We start from the raw sequence: 23,751 nt of genomic DNA on the forward strand, positions 1-23,751 counted from the left end.
TTTATTACCGTGTGTTGTTCATTTTTCATACTAAAATCAGACTTCTGATATTGAAGGCTTTGAGGGAAAGCTAATTTTTATTTTTCTGTGGGTTAACTGGATATTCTCATTGTTATGGTTTGTTATATTATATAATCTTAAGGGTTTGAATTGCTATGTTTTACACTGCATATGAACCGAGCTAATGAGTTCAGTGGGTCTTACATCCAGATAAGTTAGTTTAGGATTGCCCTATTAGTGTTTATTGTCTGGGGACACTAAGGTAAAAAATGAAGCTATGCTTAAGTATTGGCAACAGAGAATATGGCAGCAGCACACACAGAAATGAAAAAATTGGAAAAACTTGTGGTGCAAGGTAGGTTTGATATCTGAGGATGATATCCAGATTTTTCTATGCTTTAAAAAAAAAATCACAACAATTGCGAAAGTTTAGTGCTACTGGGATAATCCGAGAGAAGCAGGTACATGGGATGAAGCTTTCAGAGTAAATTAATGAATATATAACCATGCAATTCTCTGCATGTTGACTCAAAAGTAAGTCCCACACTGTTCAGTAGGATTTACTCCCTGGTACGTGTGTGCAGAATTGAAGCCTAAATGGTGATGGGATATATAATCTGGCTGTATTCAATCTACCTCCAGTTTCCTCCAGAGTATATTAGCTATTTGACTGCATGCTAGTCAAGATTTCATTACATTCAGGAAAACATTTCTCATTACATTCAAGAAATCTAATTCACAACTGCACAAGTGCTGGGAAAACTCGTTTTGCTTGTTTTTTTTATAATTAAAAAAATAAATACATAAAATTCATAAACCAAATGAAGCGTAGGTACATATAACTGCATTTGTATGCATTCCTTCTTCCATCATTAACCTCTGTCTCTCCCGTTCCTGCCATCATTGTTTTGCCCAGTGTATACATTTCTTGGCACAGGGATTTGTCTTTTTGGATTACATTACTCTGCAAAGTGCATGTACACTGATGATACTATAACAAAAAAAAATTAAAAATTAAGCAAGATAGTATGCAAATATGAAAATGTCAGTACATTCTTTGATACAATATCAAAGGAAAATATAGTTTTCAATTTCCAAAAGGAATTGTAATAAAGCAAGACACAAATAGATAAAGAAATTGGTATATTATTACAAGTTGTGAAGTCCCCGATTCAAATCTTATCTGAAACATTAATTTCTCAGCAGCCACCACATCTCAGACACTGCATCTGTAATATGGGAATAACAATACTGGCCTCTTTTAAGGGTTTTAAGGATTATTAAGAAACTTTTTGAAACTCAGTTCTTGCTTTCTACCTTACCTCAACATATAGGAGTAACAATATTGGCCTACCTAATAAGATAATGTATAAGTACTAAAATAATGTATGTGAAATCCTTATACTCAAAAAGTGCTTCACACATGTTATAATATTAAATGTTCATACCCAATCCTACACAGAAAGGTCACGAACATGTGATTTCAAAATACTTGGTAACTGGTCAGAGCCAGAAGTAGGTTTTGACAAGTTGGGTCAGCATTGATAGGTCAGAAGAGAGAGGAGGCCACTCCACCATTCTTGTGGTTAGAGTGTTGGACTTAGACTGGGGAGACAAATCCCCACTTAGCCATGGAACTCACTGGGTGACCTTAAGCTAGTTGGAGTGAAAGGAGAGACAGGCTCTGGTGCTGTAGTTAATATGGAATGAACATTTTATTGTTTCCAAATTTAAAATGGCTCAACGTTTCACACTCAAAAAGAATCCTTCCTCAGGAGCTGTAATGAACAAAAAGGGAGGAAACTGGAGTAGCAAACCGCACTCCTACAAAGGCAGTTTGCTAGATCAAAGAAGCTTCAAGAGTTGCTGTGTGCTCTGCTGTCTGAACTTAAGCTAGTCATACTCTCTCACCCTAATCTACCTCACAGGATTATTAAGAGAATAAAATATGTGGGGAAGAAGCATGTATGCTGTCTTTTTAATATATATATATATATATATATATGTTATTTTAGGTAAAACTATGCAAATAAACAACAGTTCCCTTTCCCTCCCCACGCCAATGAGAGTACCACTGAAAAATATGGATTGCAAGGACAAAACAAAGTTTCCAGTAGCAAAGAAAAAAAGAAGGGTCTTCCACCAGTTAATTAAAAGTGGTGTTCCAAAGATCACCATGTGTGGCTGGAGGTCAATATCCATGCTCCTTAGTAACTACATAAGAAATAAAATTAAACCAAGTTTTATAAAAAGTGGTGGTGGTTGTGTTGCTTCTTCAGTTCCGGGTTTGATTTGTTAATTTGTCCATAAGAACTAAGTCCCAAAGCTGTGCCAGCCAGATTTCAAATAGATCTCCAGCATTTGGCTATAGTGAGTCTTGCCGCTGTCATCAGTTGCGTTATAAGGCCCTTTTGGGTAAGATCTAGGGCTATCCCATCATATGTTGATTGTAGGGCAATTTTAGAATTGAGTGGAATGGTTTGCTAAGTGATGAGTTCAGCCTCATGACAGATCCCCCCCCCGAATACAGAAACTAATAGGCAATCCCACCATATGTGGAAGTAAGAACCAATGTCACTATCACAATTCCTCGAGCAACATACTGAAATGGTGTTTTTAATTTTACTGAGAAGTTGTGGAAACATGTACCATTGGTGGATAACCTTGAGAGCATTCTCTTGGACTCATGCAGAAGTTGTTTTAAAGGGTGTTTTTTCCCAGATTTTATTCCAGAGAGTTTCATCAATTGCCTCTCCTAGATATTTTTCCCACTGGGCTTTGAGTGAGTTTAAGGGTGTTAATGAGGCAGAAATTATAGCTTTGTAAATCTGGGAAATTAGTCCCTTACTCAGTAGATTAAAAGTATACATTAAATTTTCAAAAGCGGTTAAAGTACGAGTAGCTTGTTCACATACAGTTGGTTACTCTATGAGATGAATAACTTGTTGAATGGTAATCCAGTTGTAAACCAAACCTTCTAATTATGTCTGGAGTTCTGGACCGGTAAGTGATTTGGGGGCTTTATAAAAGTCTCTGATCCAGTATAACCCCTTCATTTCCCAGCTCCCAAAAGTATGTAATCTATCTTTATTATAGAAGGTTGGATGGAAAGTAAGGGTGTTATTGGTGAAATTGGGTGGGGGGCATAGATTGCTAGCCCATTGTTTCCATATTATGAGATCTGAAGCTAAAAATGAATGTAAAGTTGTTGGATCCTGGCCCTTTCTTAGATATTGAAAGGGTAGGCCATGTAAGGCTGCACGGTTCCCTTTGTATTCCACATTTAGCCATGTCACTTTTTCAGAGCCTTGTTCTATTAGCATCACATTGTGTAGATGTGCCACGTCGTGGTACCATTTCAAATTTGGTTTCGACATGCCTCGTGTGCTAGGTCTGTACAAAGTATTTTGTGTAGACAAGTTCTCTTGCTTAAATGAATGATTTATGTAGCATCGTTTGCCATTTTTAAAGTTTTGATTCAGCAATACTTATGCGAATAACCCGAAATGTATAAAGGAGGCGTGGTAGTAGCATCATTTTTACTGCCACGACATGGCCCAGCCAAGACAACGTGAGCTTAGTCCAGGATTTAAGTTTCTGAACCATTTCTGTGATAAGTGGCGTGAAGTTAAGCTTTTCCAATTTGGTCAGTTTTTTTGGGATGATCACTCCCAAGTATCAGAAATGTGAGCTATATAATTTAAGACCTGTGAGCTTCTGCCATTCTATTTGTCGTACAGGTGATGAATTTCTATTTGTCGTAGACATGAGCTCAGACTTGCTATTATTCACAAGAAACCCTGAAACCTCTCCATAGCTTTGCAATTGCTTCTTGACTGCTGGGATGGATGAGTCTGGGGAAGACAACATTAGGGCTATATCATCTACAAACATGTTTACAAGATGGGTGCTGTTATTTGCCATCAACCCCCAGATATCAGGATCTGTTTTTAAAGCTATGGCCATGGGCTCCATAGCTAGGACAAAAAGCAGGGGAGATAAAGGGCAACCCTGCTTTGTGCCTCAGCCAATGGTAAAGGAGGTTGAGCACATACCATTCACCAAGACTCTAGTTGAGCCTCCCTGATAAAGCCTCATTAGAAGGCGAATGAAAGATCCACCCAGGTCAAATTTGTCTAGTATAGCAAATAGAAACCACCAATTCAGGCGATCAAATACTTTTGTAGCACCTAGCGCTATTATTGCTCTCGGGCCTAGGTGTTGATGTCCCAAATAAATTGCGTCCAAAACACAACGGATAAGGAAAGCAATTGAGTGGTGTCGAAGCAATCCTGTTTGATCGTGTTCAACACAAGAAGGTGCAACAATTGAAAGACTTTGTGCAAGTACACTAGTGAAGAGTTTTGCATCATTGATTAACAAGATAGGACGGTATGAGTCCACAGACTCAATGTCTTTGAAAGGTATAAGTATTACTACAATGTTTGTGGATTTCCAAGAGACTGGTATCTGGCCATTGTTTTGGATGTCCAGAAATAGTTTTAACAAAAAGGGTGATATTTGATCGGAAAATGTTTTATAAAAAATCTCCGTAAATCCACCAGGACCAGGTGATTTAAAGGATTTTAAATGTTTGACTCCATTTTGTATTTCCTCTAATGTACATTGCTGATTTAAATATTGTTTATGTGCTTGGGAGAATTTTGGGAAGTTTATTTTGTTTACAAATTGAGCTATATTATCCTTATTAGAGGGTTTTGGAGTGTATATTTTTTGTAGAAGTTAGCAAATCCTTCTCTGATATAGTGCTCCCAAGCCATGAATCCTCCATCTTGTATGTGTACCCTACATTTTCCCTCAGTGTAATAACTTACATTTCTCTGTTAAAGGACATCTTATTCCTCTCAGCCCAGTCTTCCAACCTATCCAAATCAGATTCCAGCTCATTCTGTCATCATGCATGTTGGCCAAACCTCCCAGTTTTGTGTCATTTGCAAATTTGATAAGAAGCCCATCAATCCCATCATCCAGGTCATTAATAAAAATGTTGCATAATTCTGGCCCCAAGACAGAACCCTGTGGTACCCTGCTGGTTACTGCTCTCCAATTCGATGTACAGCCATCAGCTCCAACCAGCATGGCCAGTGGTCAGGAATTCTGGGAGTTGTAGTCTAACATCTGGAAGCAACCAGGTTGGAGAACCTTGCAGTAGGGTGCAACCTTATGGATTTTATACAGAAATGAAATCCTACAACTCCCAGCATTCCCCAACCAGCAATGCACGTTTTTCTGTCTGAACATGCAGAATATTGCGTGATTAAAGTCTAAACTTGTTATCATCACCTGATACACACACATATTGCTGGGCCTTTTCGTTTCATCTTGTAATAACACCCGCCTTCTTCTTCTGTCTTTACCGGTGTGTGTGCGTGTGTGACGCAGAAACCAAAGAGAAGGAGGCGGCTGTTGGTACCAAATGAAACAAATCACAAGGCCCGGCAAGGCAAGAGATCCGTGTGGGCCCTATTACCACGCAAATGCAAACCACCTCCCGTAAAAAAAAAAGTATCGGCCCAGTGAGTCCGAATGGGTGTGACCCAATCTCAATGGGTCAAAGAAAACAAAACTCTTAAAGAGCGCAGTGAGCTAGCCCCCAGCCGTCTCCATCTTGTCGCCCTCGAGATGTGCAGGACTGCAGTTCCCCTCTGGGAATGATGGGAGTTGCAGTCCTATTCCTCTCAAGGGAGGGGCAGGTTGGGGAAAGGCTGAACTAGCCACGCCCAACCTCTGATCGCGTCAAATCTGCCTGTGAATGCCAACCCCAGCAGCCGGAGTTCTCCTTCCAATCGCAGAGAGCCGAGGGGCCGGCCCTCGAGCTTTCTGCGCCGCCCTCCGCCGCTGTGCTTGTGAGAGACGGAGGGTTGGGAGGGGGCCAAGCAACGCCTGCCCCTTTCTGGGAGCCGGCAGATCCGGCTCTCGTGGTGGCGGCGGCTGGAGTCTGACGTGGTGCATCGAATCAAAACACAAAGGGAGAAGGAAGCGCTGCCGCAGCAGCTGGGCCGCCTGCTCCCCATCTCCCGCTTCTCTGTGCTCCCAGCTACATCAGAACAGCTCCTTTCAGCAGCCAGGCAAAGGCGGTGAGTGTCGCTGCCCCCTCTCTCAGCATGGAGTTTACGATCCGGGCTGGAAATCTGCTTGTAGTTTTTTGGGGGGGTGGGGGTGGGGGTGGGGGGAGGAAGAAGGGTGGCTGCGAGAAAAACCCTCCTCCCCACGGCACTTCCTTGGAGCCAGCAGCTGGCTTTGGGGTGGCGAAAACCTATGGCTTTGTATCCAATGGTAGGCTTAACCTAGCTTTCCCCCAAACGGTGCGCCTCCCCACCAAAAATGTTTCGCACTACAACTCCCATCATCCCTGACCACCGAATTTGCGGGACGGGGATGATGGGAATTGCACCCCAACATTTTCGGAGGGCCCCAGCTTGTGGAAAGCTGGTCTAAATTAAGTCTCGTTGACGGCAATGGGTCTCCTCTAAGCTACTCGCACACTGGATACAGCCCACAGCAAACTAAACTTTCCCTTCTCGCGGTGGGTTGTTCTGCTGCGTCTTGCTGAATCTGGGCAATGGATACAAGGTTCTTCCCTGCCCCAACCCAAAAGGAAAGACTCACGAATTCCAAGCCTTGCAGGTATTCAAACTCGGACTATATGACCATATGTAAACCTTCAGCACGGATTCCCTGGGGAGGAGACTTCCGTTTAAACCGGATCCCTCATTGCAACCCAGTTGTTGATCTCCTCAGTGCCAATTTGGCTTCCCGACTTTGTTTCCGTGAGAGTCCCATATGTGATGAAAGGAAGTTAGTCCTTTGCTCTCCTGCTAACTTTGTTTTATTTAGTTTGGTTTATTGTTGCACACTAGCAGAACTGTACATTTGATGATACTGGGTGTGTATTGTTGTTTTAAAGGAGAGTGTTTCCAGATTTCTTCAGAGATGATACTTATATGATCCCATTGAGCTCAACGGGACTTACTTCTAACTGGCATGTATAGGATTGCCTGCAAGCCATAGTTAACGCTTAGTAAGGACAGTTCAGTCAAACCCCTGGAAGTGGGTGCCTGTGCGTGTTTACACTCAAGTTAGTCCTGTGGACTTCAGTGGGTAAGTGTGCATACTAATCCACTTATGTGAGAGTAAACTCCATTAAACTCAGCTGGACTTCTAAATAAACATGCATAGGATTGCGCTGTGAATTAACCACATCAGTTTGACCAGTTGCAGTTTCACCAATTGCAAAAGTGGACAAGGCTCCTGCACCTTTAGTAGCTATGTAAAAGCAATGTTTGCCTGAGACATTTTGCTGCCTAGCCTCAGGCGAATAACAAAATGGTGTCTCTCACATTTCCATACATGAAAGTCAATCTGTTGTAAGCCTACCTATTGCTGAAGGGAGTTTTATTGGGTTGGGTGCTGTTTATTTCTTTTATTGTTGCATTTTTTAAATACTTTTAAAATTGATTTTCCAGGAAGGACAAATACAATAAACACAGAGTAAAAGAAAACACTCAACAATAATACGAATGTCCCCACAGCACCACGGTAAAAAAGCATGAGTGTTCATATCTTCAATAAGCACTTAGTAAATATAGAAATCGTAACCAAATCTATACTTTCTTGTACAGAAAAAGATGCAGGTTAAGTTAGAAACTCTGACCAAAAGGATTCCTGAGTCAGTGGAGGTCTAGGTTCGCCAGGATTCATATTAATAAATGAGAAAAAGTCCAACCAGTTTTCCAAAAATGTGTCTGATGTTACTTCCCCTCTTGCTAACCTGCTATGTTGAGTCAACTTATCATTTAAAGCTAGTTTCCAATTCTTACCAAACCAGCCTCGATGGTGAAAAGGTCTGTCGCTTTTCCAGAAGTGGGCAATTTCTCACCTGGCTGCAACCAGCAAGTGGGTGACCAAGGCTTTGGGAATAATGTTTCTATTGGCATCCCTAAAAATAGAAAGCAGACAGTGCTGGATCAGTTTCTACTTCAACATGAATAATGTTTGTAATGGTTTGGAAAACGCTTGACCAAAAAGTTTTGACCTGTTGACATTCCCACCAAAGATGAATATAAGTGCCAGGAACTGAGCAACCCCGCCAACAGAGTGGGGACATATTACCATTAATATGGTGTGGGGTAATATACCACCTGTGAGTGATTTTCAGAGTGAGCTCTTTAACTTTTGCCGATATTGTTTTATAGGGTGCGGATTGCCATATGCCATAAGCTTTTGCACCTTCAGTGAAACTCGTGTGCAGATCATGTTCCCAAATCATTTTTAACCCTCCCTTATCTTGGAATTGACAATTCAACATCATGCGATATATATCAGAAGCTCCCCCTTTAACCTTTCTAGAATACGTCAGACAAGCTTTCTCAAATATAGTAAGCGAGCGCGGAATGTTATGGAATTGATACTATTTGCATTTTTGGAGCCATTATTGTTGTTGCATTTTAATGGTGTTTTCAATTATTTTTATGTCTTGTTGCCCTTTAAGTTTTCCTTTTAATCTCCATTTTATTATTGTTTGCCATGTTGAGCCCCATTTTTGGCAGAAAGGCAGGATTTTAATACAATATAATAAACCAGACTGGCAGGTGAAGTGTACTTCAACATTGGTAATGGGACACTGTCCTCCACTGCAGCTGAGGGCAATAGGCTACCTTATTGGGCACAGGGCAGGCATGTCACACCCACTCCTTGCTTACTAAGGCAATTGTCTGAAACTGCCTAATGGTAGGGTCAACCCTGTAGAAAAGGACATTTCAGCTTGTCATGCAAACTATACATGCTAAAATTTCCCCTTCTACACACCTATTAAAAGTGCAGAAATTCTGTCCTCTTTTGTACCTGGCTTTCCTCCCGCCCCCGTTTTTGGGTAACACAGCTATACACACTATTGACTTTGAGTTTCAAACAACTGTTTCCTCCTTAAGCTTTATGAAGAAACAGTTCATGTTTGTGATGAAAACTCTTGATCAGGATCAGATGCCCAAAAAGCTAATCACTCATAAGAGAGAAGGATGGCAAAAGGCAACAAACCTCTGCTGTACATTGATGTTTTTAAGGCTAACCATTTTTTAAAGACTGCAGTCCTAAACATATTCACCAGGATTTATGGACTCAACTGCACTTGCTTTTAATAAATATAGTTGGGATCAGACTTAATGTGCAGGGAAGAGAGGTGACTATCCAACTATTCTAGACAGGATCTTGGCATAGCTTAACCTAATATAATAGTTGTCATTTAACACCTACAGTGCCCTAGTGTCATAGTATTGGCACATATAGTAGTGTAATGCTTATTATTTGAGAGCTACCAGACTGATTTTGCGCAGTTTTGTTTTAAACTGAAGCTTGTGCCGTGTAGATGTGCAGAAAATTTTGAAAGTTTGAAAAAGTAAAAACTCGAGCTTTGATAGCAATTAATTTACTCTACGCCAAACAGGCAGGGCAGCCCTTCCGCCAGCGGTATGACAGACAACCCTCCTCAGCCAATCAGTGTGGTGTGAGGGTGGGCCCTGAGCACAATGCGCTGTTAGGCTTTTGCCACCAGAGGAAAGGGGACGGAGGCAGCCAATCAGAGTATGAAGGAGGGGGTGGAGCCATTTTGCATGCAAATTTCAAAGGGGTTCACTATGCATGAGCTACATCTGCATTATTCATGAGCAAAAAAGTGCAAAGGAGCAGGACTACTAGTGCCCATGGCAACATGGGCTTTACACTAGTCCAGAAGGTATGATTCTATTTAGTGTGCTTTTACAGTGCTGTAGAACTGCAGGTTTATTATTTGACTGTTCTTCCTGATTTTCAGAACGTGCTGAAACACTTGATTACCATTCATAGCCATCATGTGGTCAAATTCCTGACTTTCACTGACCTGCATCTTGTCTGATAATTTTATTAGACATTTTGGAGGAGCAGTCAGATCCTCTTAAAAACAATGAATGCAAAATGTTTGCTTCTATACCACTCCTAAGCTAGTTTGTCTTCTGCCTCCAAGTCCTGCTATGTATTGTCAGAGATGAAATTGCTCTTAAAATATTTCCATATTTGCTCACTGCTGAACTATTTAAGTTTATGCACACTATGGGGTTTTCAACTGTCTCTTCCCCCTGCCCCCTTCTTGCAATAACAGACTCTCCTCTCCCAATGCCATATCACACACATCCTCTGAAACATCCTCATGTTTCTAAAGTGGCTTGTTGTTGCTCAAGAAACACAAGTCTAAAGCTATGCTGGATGCACTGAGTTACTTGTGAGGTTTCCTGGACTGTGACCAAAAACATCTATTTGATTGCCAAGCATAAACAATATATCTTCTGTTGTTCATTCTGTATGATCATGTACTTTAAAGTTCTGAAAGAGTCTCAAGAAGTGATAGTAGCTGATGTAGAAATGAAAGCCAATGTGGTGTAATGGATATAATGTTTTATTTGTTCATATAATAAATGTATGTCCCTTCCTGGCAGTTCAAGGAGCTAATAATAAAATAAATATAAACCAGAATTAAAACAGAAGTAGAAGACCTGCAACAAGTGAGAGCAGCAACACAATTTTGCAGTGTGGAGTGCTCTTTGTTCATAATTCTAGTCACTCCATTCCGTTCTCCCACTGGTTTTCCATTCCAGCCCAACTGCCAATCAACATTTTGTGGCAATGAGCATGCCATATATATTTTTCTGAAGAATATTTGAACTTCTCGGTATCTTGAGTTTTCCTCCAAGCCTTTTGATGCCTCGTCCTCTTGAGTGTGGATAGTACCACTTTGACTGCATATGAGTCAACACTTTCCCCTTGAAAATTGGAATTGAAATGACAAAATGTCAGTCTTTTTTTTTTTAAGTGGCAGGTAATAATAATAAAGCCAGTTGCAAGTATAACAAGACTCAAGCGAGTTGAAGAAAAAAAAAGCAGGCAGGAAGGGCTTCATCGTATGGATCGTATCCAATTTTAGTCCTACTTAGAGTAGACCCATTGAAATTGATGGGACTTAAGTTAGTCATGACTAACAAGTCTCATTTATTTTAGTGGGACTACTCTATAACTTTGGATACAACCCTTTGACTAATAAAATATATTTTCACATTCAACGTGAAGCGAGTTATAAGATGGGAAAACCATCCATTCTGTTAGGAGGGAGTTATACAACCTAGAGGTGACTACCAAGAGGGCCCTCTCCCTGATTTATTTATTAGATTTATATCCCACCTTTCCTCCAAAGAGCCCAAGGTGACATATGTGATCCTCCTCCTCTCTATTTTACCCTCCCAACAACCCTGTGAGTTAGATTTCACTTGTTTGCATCCAGTGAAGCTATAACTCTTGAGTCTCAATCCTTGAGTTATAACTCTATAACAATCTTGAGTTATAACTCTCTTGAGTCTCAGTCCAGGTAAACAGATGGCAGGGATAGTTGGAACAGACAAGAGAGTCTTCTGTTAATGATTGTATTAAGTTGGCAGGTTTGTATGGGACAAGGTGGTCCTTCAGGTCTCCATGTTCAGTTTGTAAATAGCTTTTAAAGGCCATGAACAGCTGAAACATGGCCTAGGAAGACTTAATTGTGTAGCTAGTTGGGGGACCTTCTCAGCCTAATCTACCTCTGAGGATTGTTGTAAGGCTAAAATGGGTGTGAGAGTAATACATGCCACCCTGATCCTAAGAGGAAGGATTAGATGAAAATGAAGGGGGGAATCTAAAGAACCATAATGATGATTTAATTTACTCTAGTTCAACCTTCCCCAGCCTGGTGACTTACAGGTGTGTTGGACTACAGCACTCATGATTCCCAGCCAACTTGGAGTTATGGGCATTGCAGTTCTACACATCTGGAGGACACCAGGTTAGGGAAGGCTGCTTTAGCTGCCAAGCTTGACTAACTTGTTTTTTGTCTGGTTCTTCATAGTACTGATTGCCAAGAATTGGAGATGGGGCATATTGTTACAAAATAAGGCCGAAAGGCACAACAATGCAATTGTTATCAAATGCAAATGAAATCCAGTAAAAAGGGTAAAAGATCCAGTCAGTGGGGTGTGGGTGTAATCCAATCCTGACTGGTAATGAGTTAGTGAATCAAGATGGAAAGGTATGATAAGAGGAACAATTACTTTCTGTGGTCTATCCTTCCTTAACCTGGTGCCCTCCAGATGTATTGGAGTATAACTCAACCATGTTGGCTGGGGATGATGGGATTTGTAGTCCAGCATATCTGCAGGACCCTGGTTGGAGAAGGCTGTGGGGCGTATTCAGTTCAAATATGACGGTGTCAAATCTGCATATGAATTCCATCTCTGCAACTACTCCCTGAAACTCCCCTTTGATTTTTATTTTTTATTATTATTATTTTTAGTGAAGTGTGGCAACTTTCAAGTCTGCTACTGAATGTTCAGGAAGACTGAAATGCTCCCATGCTGGTTTCTGCGCATTATCTTTTTAAACGTCTGATTTGTGTACACCATTTTCTGGTGTACAGATAGTGTGGTTTGTCAATGGCAGAAGGTATTGCTCTCCGTTGATGGTATATAGCACATTAGAAAATGTGCGGATGAATGAGGCCTTGATGGTATGACTGATGTGTATCACAGCAGTGTTGCTCAATTAGATATGGGGACAGAGTTAGCCCTGCACCAGAACCTGGTGCCAGTTCCAGGGTGTGTGGCTCTCTGTTGGGCAGTCTATTTGTTTCTGTTAAGTAGTACAAGGTCAGTCTTCTGCTCTCTCTCTCAGCCTATAAGAGGCAAGGATCATTATTGTAGATGACCGTAGATCCTGGAAGATGCAGTGGAATGACTGTAGCAGGAAGGTGTTGGTGGACAACCAGTGATATTCCATTGCTTTCTCTGCTGGCCTTTCCTATAGCACAGGGATGGGGAATGTGTGGCCTTCCAAATGTTGTTGGACTGCAACTTCCATCAGATCTAGGCAATATAGCCAATGGTGAAGGATGATGGGAGTTGCAGTCCAATAACATCTGAAGGGGTATATTTACTTTCCCAAGAGGGTATTGGAGTTTTAAGAATGTTTGATGTAAATCTTACAATTTTTTGTATCTGTCCAAAGGATAGGAGCAAATGTCTTAAGGCGTGCCTCTAGGGGATTGGGTGGTCTGTTTGAGATGGCAGCTGGAAGTGTGTAGGGGGCATTTCTATGTTCGACAGGGATTTGCAATGTGTTATTCAGAAAGTGGACCTGCTGTGTGGATGTTTGTGTGTGTTTGAAAGAAGAGCTGATGATGTCATTTCTTCGTTGTAAGTTCATTAAAACACCTTCAGTTGATGTTTGGTGCACAGGTTAACTCACTTTCTGACATTAACTTGATTTAATAATGGAGCTGTGAACGTCAAGTCATTTACTAGTAGTGCTATTGTGATAACTATATAGATAATCTTGTCTCCAGTAGAGTCTAGCAATAGTGTCGGGATTATTCCCTATGATGTTATCCTTGCATCTTGGTTATAGGAGTACAAACAGCGAGGAACCCAGCATCTGAGTTGTATGTATAAGGAGTTGCCTACATCACATCATGTTTACTTTCACAAAAGGAATATAAATGCAAGAATAAGGACGGCAGCCCTACACCGCCTTCAGTGGCATTTAAGCATCCTGTGTTCAAGATTGCAACCATGATACAAATAATTTTGGCACACTTTATTAAGAAAGGCATTAAACATATAAGCACTATGATGAAGTACAGTTTAAAGCATAATTTTTGCACAACTGCTATCTTAAAAAGTACTGATGGCTTCTCATTTGCATTTTCTTAACCACAACGTGCTGTTTTTAATAAGCAATTTGCTGCAAGACAAAAACACTTTCATTTCCTACTTTCACCTATATATTTAGATTAAAAAATACAGCAGGGGGTGTATTGTATTTGCATAACAAACATCTGTGTGTGTTTTTACACACAGCTGCTGTTAATGCTTCATATTTTATGGCAGTTATTGTCCAGGGCTGTTAATGATGTTCGATGTTTGTGATTTTCAAAGAGCTTTCTTGAGCATCTGTAGAAAGTCTGGGCTTGGTCAAGGAGCCATGCAGCCTCAGGGGTGGAGCCAACGGCACACCCCTTTTCTATGTGTAGTACTGCCCGTTCATATGATTCATGTGTGAATGAGGCTATTAAGTTAAAAGCTATAGTGTAAAGCAGCCTTCGCCAATTTGATACCATCCAGATGTGTTGGACTACAACTCCCAGCATCCCCCACGTAGCATGGCTGGAGAGTGCTAGGTTGGGGAAGGCTGGTATAAAGCTCGATAGGATGGTGTGTGTGTGTTTTATAGTTTTTAGGCTGAAATGCTATACACATTTAGTTGGGAGCTAGTCCTGTTAAGCTTGGTGAGACTTATGCATGGTGTAGAGAATGTGGATAGGGTGACATTTTCTCCCTCTCTCGAAATACTAGAACCCAGGGTTATCTCATGAAGCTGTGTGGTGGGAGATTCAGGACAGATAAAAGGATGTACTTCTTCACACAGCACATAGTTAAACTATGGAATTCCCTACCGCAAGATGTGGTTATGAGCACCAATTTGGATGGCTTTAAAAGGCGGTTGGATAAATTCCTGGAGGAGAAGGCTATCAATGGTTACTAGCCCTAATGGTTATGTGCTCCCTCCAGTATCAGAGGCAGTCAGCCTATATATGCCAGCTGCTGGGGAACATGGGTGGAAGGGTGCTGTTGCACCATGTCCTTCTTGTGGGTCCCTGGCCAACAGCTGCTTCGCCACTGTGTGAACAGAATGCTAGACTAGATGGACCCTTGGTCTGATCCAGTATGATACTTCTTGGGTTCTTATACGTAGGATTGCAACGTTGTTTGATTGCAAAGAGTGTTATATTTTAAAATGCTAAGGGTGCAATCCTATGCTTGTTTAGACAGAAAAAAAGTCCTGCACCTCCCCATCAGCTATGCTGGCTGGGGCAGGCTGGGAATTGTAGGACTTCCTTCTCTCTAAACATGCACAAAGTTGCACCCTCAGTTGGCTTGTGCGTTAAACTCGTCTTGCAAGTATGCCATCATGTGCGTGCACGCGCGCGCGCACACACACACACACAGAGTTAAGATTCTCAGAATATAGACAACTTCCTGAATAAATGGATGAGTTGCCTGATGTAAATAAATGTCATGGTATTTATGTAACTAGGTTTCAGTAACTAATCCCCATCAAATCCACCTTTCTGGTGGCACTGCCGTAATGTCATTGTAATACTGGCAGAACATTGTGTTTTGGTACATTGCATTGCTGATACACATAATCTTGAAGACTTTCATACTAACCCTGATAATTCTGCACATTGGGGAAGATGATGAAATATCTACACTTTAACTGATTTAAGTTAAACCCTTTCTACAGATTTGGCTGAACTTGAGAATCAGTGTGGTGCTTTATTTATTTATTTATTACATTTCTATACCGCCCAATAGCCGGAGCTCTCTGGGCGGTTCACAAATTTACAGCATTTTTGCCCTACTCTTCAGCTAAAATAGGCTCCCAGAGCAGGTCAGAAAGACTAATATTAAGGCAGTCCCAAATCTTGTGGTTAGCATGTTATACTGGAACTCAGGAGATCTGGGCTCACTGGGTGATTTTGGTCTAGCCATTGACTCTCAGCCTAAGCTACCTCACAGGGTTGTTGTGAGGATTGGAGTGGACTCCAATCCACCAATTGGAGTCCACCAGGGGAAGAGCCTTCAGCGTGGTAGCCCCCCTCCTATGGAATTCCCTGCCTCTGGAGGTCAGGGAGGCGCCAACTTTGTATTCCTTTCGGCGCATCCTGAAAACATCATTGTTTCTGGAAGCCTTTCCTTAATGACCAGCCATGGTTCACTTTTCATTTTGCTTCATTTAAAAAATTATTTTAAGGCGTTTTATTCTGTTTTTATTTTATTTTATGTTGTACACCACTCCAAAATTTTGAATGGGGAGCAGTATATAATTATTGTAAATAAAGAAATAATAAATAAAATGAAAAGGAAGAGGACCATGTAAGCTGCCCTTGGGTTCCTCTGAAGGAATAAAGACAGAATATAAATATAGTAATATTTATTTATTTATTAATTTATTAAAAGCCCTCTTAATATTAATTGGTCCAAAACATTGTTTCAGTCTCTTCCTGTAGACACAACTCATACATACAGTTTGCGGCATGGACAGCCTCTTGAAAATGCAGCCCTTCTGTGTGACAAGGTTTCCTGTGAGATTGCCATTTCAACTACATCGCCTTCATCTCCTTTTTTGTTGGTGTATCAGACAAACTTTCAAGCGCCAAGGCAATTTTCTGTATGTCGAGAAAAGTTGAGATTCAGCCCAATCTAAGTACAAGAGTTCTGAATAAAAGAAGTTGACGTATGAGATTGCCCACTTAAAATGAATGGAGTGGATGACTCCGTGGAACGAACTTGACCAATTATAAATACTACCTAGATGTCCAAATATGGGGTTTGCTAGAAGCCATGTTATAGATGGTTTTACTGGCTGTGTAAATCAAGTGTCGCTTTATTCTCCTGAATATTGAAGTCTCATAGCTATCTAAAAGGTTGGGTCTCATTTGGCGTCTCCAGTGCTCACACCCTGATTAGGGTCTCAGAATACTTCCCCGAGACATAGAAACTTGATACAAACATAGGCTCTACATTTCCATTACTAGAAAGCTTTTAAAACACAGTGGGTTATATCCAGACTAAGGCAGCAACCCTGTCCTCACTTTCCTGGGAGTAAGTCCCACTTAACTCATTGGGACTTACTTCTGTGTAGACATGCATAGGATTGGACTGTTAATGATTTATGACTAATTTGTCTGTTGGGACCAAAGTTCAACTAACTTGATCTCGATCCAACCAATCATGTTACCTCTATCCCTGGAAATGTGGAACATGAAGATGGGCTGTGGGAATATCAAACCAGCCTCAAAAAGGGAGGAAGGCCAATGTAGCAGTAGTAGGCAGGAATGTAATCTGAAAATGGCACACGAGTGGGGTCTTCCCATGGCATACACTTTTAACAATCTTCACATTGGGAAGATGGACTTTGGTGGCAGCCAGGAACCTATCTACGAAAGTCATCTTAAGTATATTAACCTTACATAAAGTACTTAAATGACACAAAATCGTCACAAAATTGGGTGGGATAGCTAATACCCTGGAAGACAGAAACAAACTTCAAAGTGATCTTGATAGGCTGGAGTGCTGGGCTGAAAACAACAGGACGAAATTTAATAGGGATAAATGCCAAGTTCTACATTTAGGAAATAGAAACCAAAGGCACAGTTACAAAATGGGGGATACTTGGCTCAGCAATACTACAAACGAGAAGAATCTTGGAATTGTTGTAGATTGCAAGCTGAATATGAGCCAACAGTGTGATATGGCTGCAAGAAAGGCAAATGCTATTTTGGGCTGCATTAATAGAAGTATAGCTTCCAAATCACGTTAGGTACTGGTTCCTCTCTATTCAGCCCTGGTTAGGCCTCATCTAGAGTATTGCGTCCAGTTCTGGGCTCCACAATTCAAGAAGGACGCAGACAAGCTGGAGCGTGTTCAGAGGAGGGCAACCAGGATGATCAGGGGTCTGGAATCAAAGCCCTATGAAGAGAGACTGAAAGAACTGGGCATGTTTAGCCTGGAGAAGAGAAGATTGAGGGGAGACATGATAGCACTCTTCAAATACTTAAAAGGTTGTCACACAGAGGAGGGCCAGGATCTCTTCTTGATCCTCCCAGAGTGCAGGACACGGAATAACGGGCTCAAGTTAAAGGAAGCCAGATTCCAGCTGGACATCAGGAAAAATGACTGTTAGAGCAGTTCCTGACTGTTAGAGCAGTGCGACAATGAAATCAGTTACCTAGGGAGGTTGTGGGCTCTCCCACACTAGAGGCCTTCAAGAGGCAGCTGGACATCCATCTGTCGGGGATGCTTTAGGGTGGATTCCTGCATTGAGCAGGGGGTTGGACTCGATGGCCTTGGAGGCCCCTTCCAACTCTGCTATTCTATGATTCTATGAAATTAAGTGATGCCCGTCTTTCCAAATCAAGAAATAGTTCTGCCAGCAATAGATTTAAATTTAGTTTAATCATTTGAGAAATATCTCTAGGCACCTGTATTCCAAGGTATGTTATAATGTCTGGACACTATCAGAATTGCCTTTTAGTAACTACATTGGGTAACTTAATATTACTGATTGGCATTAAGTTGGATTTTGACTAACTGATAGTATAACCCAAAAGTCTACCAAAGGCATCAATCTTACTAATTTTGATGTAGAAGATTCTAACCTACTGATAAATAACAATAAATCATCTGCATATAAAGCTGTTTGATATTCAACCAGTTCACCCACGTATCTGCGATTGCACAGTGCAAGCTGCAGGTTTTCAGGCTTGTCTTGGTTGCTTCTGAGACTCAGTTGATTTACTGGATATGTAGTGGAAACTTGACATTTGAGGATGCATCCACTGATACAGTGAGCATTTTGTCACTAGATACAGAATCAGACTGTTCACATATCACCACAAACCCACCTGAAAGAAATATGTGGATTGGCCCATAAAAATGTCATGAAGTGATCACTTTGTGAAAAAGTATCTGCTTATAGAAGATTTTTTTAATCCTATAAGGCTTGCTAGACTACTTTAACTGAACAAGAGATGTATAGTATGATACTAGTGACAAAGTGAAAAAAAATGAATTGAAATACAGTCATCAGTAATATTTGTATATATCCACATAGTGACTCTTGGAATGTTCTCTAAAAATGCACACTTCCTTGCAACCCAGAAAACACGCATTGCCATTTTGCTGTTCTAAATCTGTACATTTATTTTAATTGCTGTGCCATAAAAATTGTCACATCAGTTTTCAATGATGAACTGGAACTTAGACTCACCAAACAGGTGTAACTTGCAGGTAAGTTCCGGTAGAGAATTAGGGTTTCATTACTTATTAGAAACCCACTAATATAGAAACTGTATCCATTAAATAGGTACAGTCAGAAGGTCATGTTCTTGTCCTTTTTATGATTTTTCTGAGGGTTGTGAAAGGCCTATGATTACTCATGCTTTTTGCAATGCATAATGAACTAGCTCCCCTGGATGTCCATTTTATGGTAAACTTAAGTATCATTGTCCTCCTGAATGAACTCCCACAGAAACATTACAGAAAAAAGAATCCCTGTATTTGAATAGTGGTCACAAAGCGATTATATCATGAAAAAGGTCTTGTTTGCACATGACAACCCAGAATATGGATTGTCATTGAATTGTGGCTCATCGTTGAATTGTGGCTGGTTGTTATGTGTGAACCCTGCATTATGGTTTAACCATGGGTTATTAACCACGAACAACCCAGGAAGAGAACCCATGTTTTGTTGTTGAGTTGTGAACTCTAGGTTGTTTGTGTTTAACAATCCATAGGTAAACCATAGATCATGGTTCTCACATAACAACAAACCACAATTCAACAACAACTCACAATTTAACAACAGCCATTACCCAAACTGTAGTATGAGCTATTGTTAAATGCAACCTAGTCATTGTTATCCAATTTTATTTGCATAAACATACCTGTAGGCAAACTGGATTGTAGCTGTCTTTAAGAAATGAAGTAGGGGTGCATGAAGGAATTGGTCGGTCTTGTGCAAGGGCATTTTTTCCCCATATAATATTTTACCATATCAGACTGGAAAGGGGAGGTGAAAGATTTTCTACACATGGGAAAACAAGTATTGTAGAGAGAAGATTAGGCTAGAATTCTTCTTCCTGGCAGCTACCTTTTTATGTGCAGGAAGTGATGTGTTGTTGTTTTCATTTTCATTGGAGGACCTTTCAATCATGTGGTAACCCGGCCTGATATGGTTCAGTCCAGGAACAGTTTTTACCATGTGACTTCCTGCTTGTGTAGATGACATTTAAGAAGCAATACCAAGGGTAGAATTATGTAGGTGAAGAGGTGGAGCTGTGAAGATGGGGGCGGTTCAGTTGTCAATGGGCTTCTATTGAGTTGAAGACCCAACAACCATGTATTGTCTGATACACACACACACACACACACACACACACACACACACAGTTTTGGCAGTCTTTAATAGGAAGCAAACTGTGAGGTTTATCAAGACCTTGGGGGCTAACTTGCATGGCGTGGGTTGTATTCTACTTTGTTGGTAACATTATTTCATTATTAATTACGTATTTATACTGCCCAACAGCCAAGGCTCTCTAGGCAGTTCACAATTAAAACCATAATATAGAAAGGTAAATTTTTAATTTTTTAAAAAAATTAAAATATCATGTAAACCCAGAAAAAGTTATACTCCAGGGAAAGTTTGTCTAAAAAGATGTGGTTTTTAAATTATTTATTACATTTATCTACTGCTCCATAGCTGAAGTTCTCTGGGCAGTTTACAAAGATGTTATATTCTCTGCGTCCTGAGCCGCACGAGGTAGGGTTTTCCAGAGGGTGGGTGCCGCTACGGAGAACGTCCGCTGTTGAGGTTCTTCACGACGACACTGTTTGTCTTGGAATGACGAGCAGGACCTCCTCTGACGATCGTAAATAAGGGAAGATCTGCTAGGTGTCATGGTCCCAAGTTGTTTAGGTCTTTATAGGATAATATCATAACCTTGTATGTGGCTCGGTAGCTAACAGGCAGCCAGTGCAGTTCTTTTAGCACGGGTTTTATGTGGGTAGAGCTAGGTGTCCCAGTGAGCACCCTAGCTGCTGCATTCTGCACAAGCTTCAGCTTCCATTGAGCATGATCCTATGGGTTGCACTTTTGATAAAAGGCTCAGAGTTCAATGCCCTCCGCCTATCCTACGTCCTGCCAGCAAGAGTCAGGCAGGGCAAGAGGAGGACGGAGGCGATTTCACCTCCATCCTTTGTTAAAATTATAAAAAGCAGCTAGTCAAGGCCGTCTATCTGACTTACCTTTTGGTGGGCAGGGAAGGACTGGAGAGACCACAGGGGGTCACGTATTGTGGCCTCTCTTCTCCCTCCCCGGCATGCCCCATGATCGGATTTCCTCCTCCGTGCACATGGCTCTGTTTACAGGCACGGAGGAAGAAATCCACAGCATCTCATGACACCCCAGATGCTATCTAGGGACCATAGGATTGTTCTCTCCAAGTGACTTAAAGGTTACATTAAATATAATTTTTTATAGCATGTACTTCTCTTACCATATTTAAATTTAAGGGAAAAAATGAAGGTACTGAAAATGTTGGCACACTCCTTAGTATTAACAACACAAAGAATTGTGCATGATATTCTGGCAACCATCTATTTCAACAGAGTTCAACTCTCTCTCACTGAGGTTGTTGAGGCACGTTCAGCTTCAAGTTCCATTTCACTTTGAGATGTATATAGTATGTATTTCGATGACATATTAGTGTGCTACGGATTATCACCTGAAAAGCATTAATTGCAAATTTGAAACTGCAAAGCTTGCCTAATAATTGTATTTGCCATTGGCATACATTCATTTTTGCCAATGAATTTGCGAAATGCAAAATTTTCTGCAGAAAAATAAATCACTGGAAAACTTCCCACCCCACATCATTTCTGGCAACCGCTTCTAAACAAATAAAAATAAAATAGATGTGACTAACACACTAATCCTTTTCTTTTCTAGGTATTCAGTTCTCTCAAGGTCTAATTGTGGGTCCATCTGAATAACCATGGCAGAAGGTGGATTTGATCCCTGTGAATGTATTTGCTCGCATGAACATGCCATGAGGAGGCTGATCAATCTGGTGAGGATTATGTTATAAAGGAAATATTAAAAAGATTAAGTGTCATGATGTCTATTCCTAAATTTTATACTCATACTATAGTAACTATCTTTTCCTCGAAAATAATGTAAACAAAGAGACAATATATGTTAGCTTTGAGATTTACTGGTAAATGTTTCTGACGTTTTCCTCTGGGCCTCTTAAGAGTGACCAGTAAAAGCCAACATACAGACCGTTTCTGACATTCGCTGCAACTTGTATATCAAATTCTTCACCTGTAAATATGTAAAATGTTGACACATCAGGGAACACAAGCTTGATGCAATAAAATTGATTTCTAACAATTTGCACTTGATTCTCCCTAATATTTTTGATTGCAGACATTCAGAAGACTCTTGAACAAACTTCAGAACTGGGCAAGGCTCCTTCTGTTAATCAGGTTTCTGTTCTTTTTCTTTGTTTCAGTTAAGACAATCCCAGTCCTACTGCACAGACACAGAATGCTTTCAAGAATGTGAGTAATAGGGAAAGCTTGGATAATTGCTGTTAAAAAGTGGTGACAAAGTAAAACATGATGTCTGAGGGCCAAATCCATCACAGTGACCATGTTAAGACGACCAAGTCTTCATTTTGCCCATGTATGCAGCCCCTACATTCCTTCCTTCACTGCAAGCAGTGATTAAACACAGAACTCTATTATTAACTTTGGTTTTCCATTTCAACTGAATTTGAAACAAGTGAGATGTGATCATTCAAACTGGGCTACTGAGTTTTACCTCCAATATGTTTTTTTTTAAAAAAAGCAAAATACAGCTTCAGAGGCTGCAGTGTACGGTGCGACCACACTTAGAATACTGTGTACAGTTTTGGTCACCACGCTCAAAAAAGGATATTGGATAGCTGGAAAAAGTGTAGAAAAGGGCAACTAAAATGATCAGGGGACTGGACCATCTTCCCTACGAAGGAAGGTTACAACAGCTGGGACTGCTCAGCTTGGAGAAAAGGAGGCTAAGGGGAGACATGATAGAGGTGTACAAAATGATGCATGGTGTGGAGAATGTGGATAGGGAGACACTTTCCCCCCCTCTTCCATAATATTACAACCCGGTGTCATCTCATGAAGCTGATTGGTGGGAGATTCAGGACAGATAAAGTAGTGACTCGGTATTGTGTATTTTAGTTGTGAAAAATGTATCCCCAGCCTAGGATTTCAAGTCAGCATCTTTGGAAATTACAGGGGCATGTGTTTGCATTCAAAGAGAGAAACACTTAGATAACGGATAAAGAATCAAGCCATTGTAAGGCTTGCAGTGTTGGTAATTTGAGCCAAAGGAAATAAGGAAAACCAGATTTCTTCCTACTTGTAAGTTGCTGTTCCAGTTTTACAATGCATTAGCATTCAGATCAGGGATATACATATCTGAGTATGCTAGTAAAGCCCAGAGTTTCTGAGTGCTTGTTTCAGATGCCACACTGCAGCCTGTTATTTTTAATTATTATTAATATTAATATTATTTATTACATTTCTATACCGCCCCATAGCCGAAGCTCTCTGGGGGTTTTACATAAGATTAAAACAATTAAAAACAATATACAAAATTTTAAACCACAAAAACATAAAACATACACTGAAACATATATCTAAACACAATTCTAAACAACTTTATAAACAGCTATAAAAACGGATCCAGGATTGATGAAACTTGTCACATATTGCTAAATGGCTGGGAAAAGAGAAAAGTTTTAACCTGGCACCAAAAAGATAGCAATGTTGGCACCAGGCAGGCCTCGTTGGGGACATCATTCTACAATTGGGGGGCCACCACTGAGAAAGCCATATCCTTTGTTGTCCTTCTCCAAGCTTCCCTCGGAGTAGGCACCTGGAGAAGGTCCTTAGATGCTGAACGTAGTGTACGGGTAGGTTCATGTCGGGAAAGGTATTCTGGAAAGCAAAATAGGTTTAAGGAAACTAGTAAAAACAATATATCAAATTTTGGTATAACTATGCC

The 23,751-nt window shown here is 40.7% G+C and overlaps 1 protein-coding gene across 1 annotated transcript in view; it reads left to right on the forward strand.

Annotated features, from left to right (window-relative positions):
- The first annotated feature begins 5,910 nt into the window (after positions 1-5,910).
- SMIM14 (small integral membrane protein 14) overlaps positions 5,911-23,751 on the forward strand; it is a 31,643-nt gene continuing 13,802 nt past the window's right edge. The window contains exons 1-3 of the mRNA XM_063135298.1: positions 5,911-6,098; positions 21,643-21,763; positions 22,208-22,256. Of these exons, the coding sequence (XP_062991368.1) occupies positions 21,689-21,763; positions 22,208-22,256 (124 nt within the window). The 5' untranslated portion in view covers positions 5,911-6,098; positions 21,643-21,688. The remainder of the gene's footprint in view (positions 6,099-21,642; positions 21,764-22,207; positions 22,257-23,751) is intronic.

Source organism: Elgaria multicarinata, chromosome 10 (assembly GCF_023053635.1).
Source record: "Elgaria multicarinata webbii isolate HBS135686 ecotype San Diego chromosome 10, rElgMul1.1.pri, whole genome shotgun sequence".
In the NCBI taxonomy this organism is placed as follows: Eukaryota; Metazoa; Chordata; class Lepidosauria; order Squamata; family Anguidae; genus Elgaria; species Elgaria multicarinata.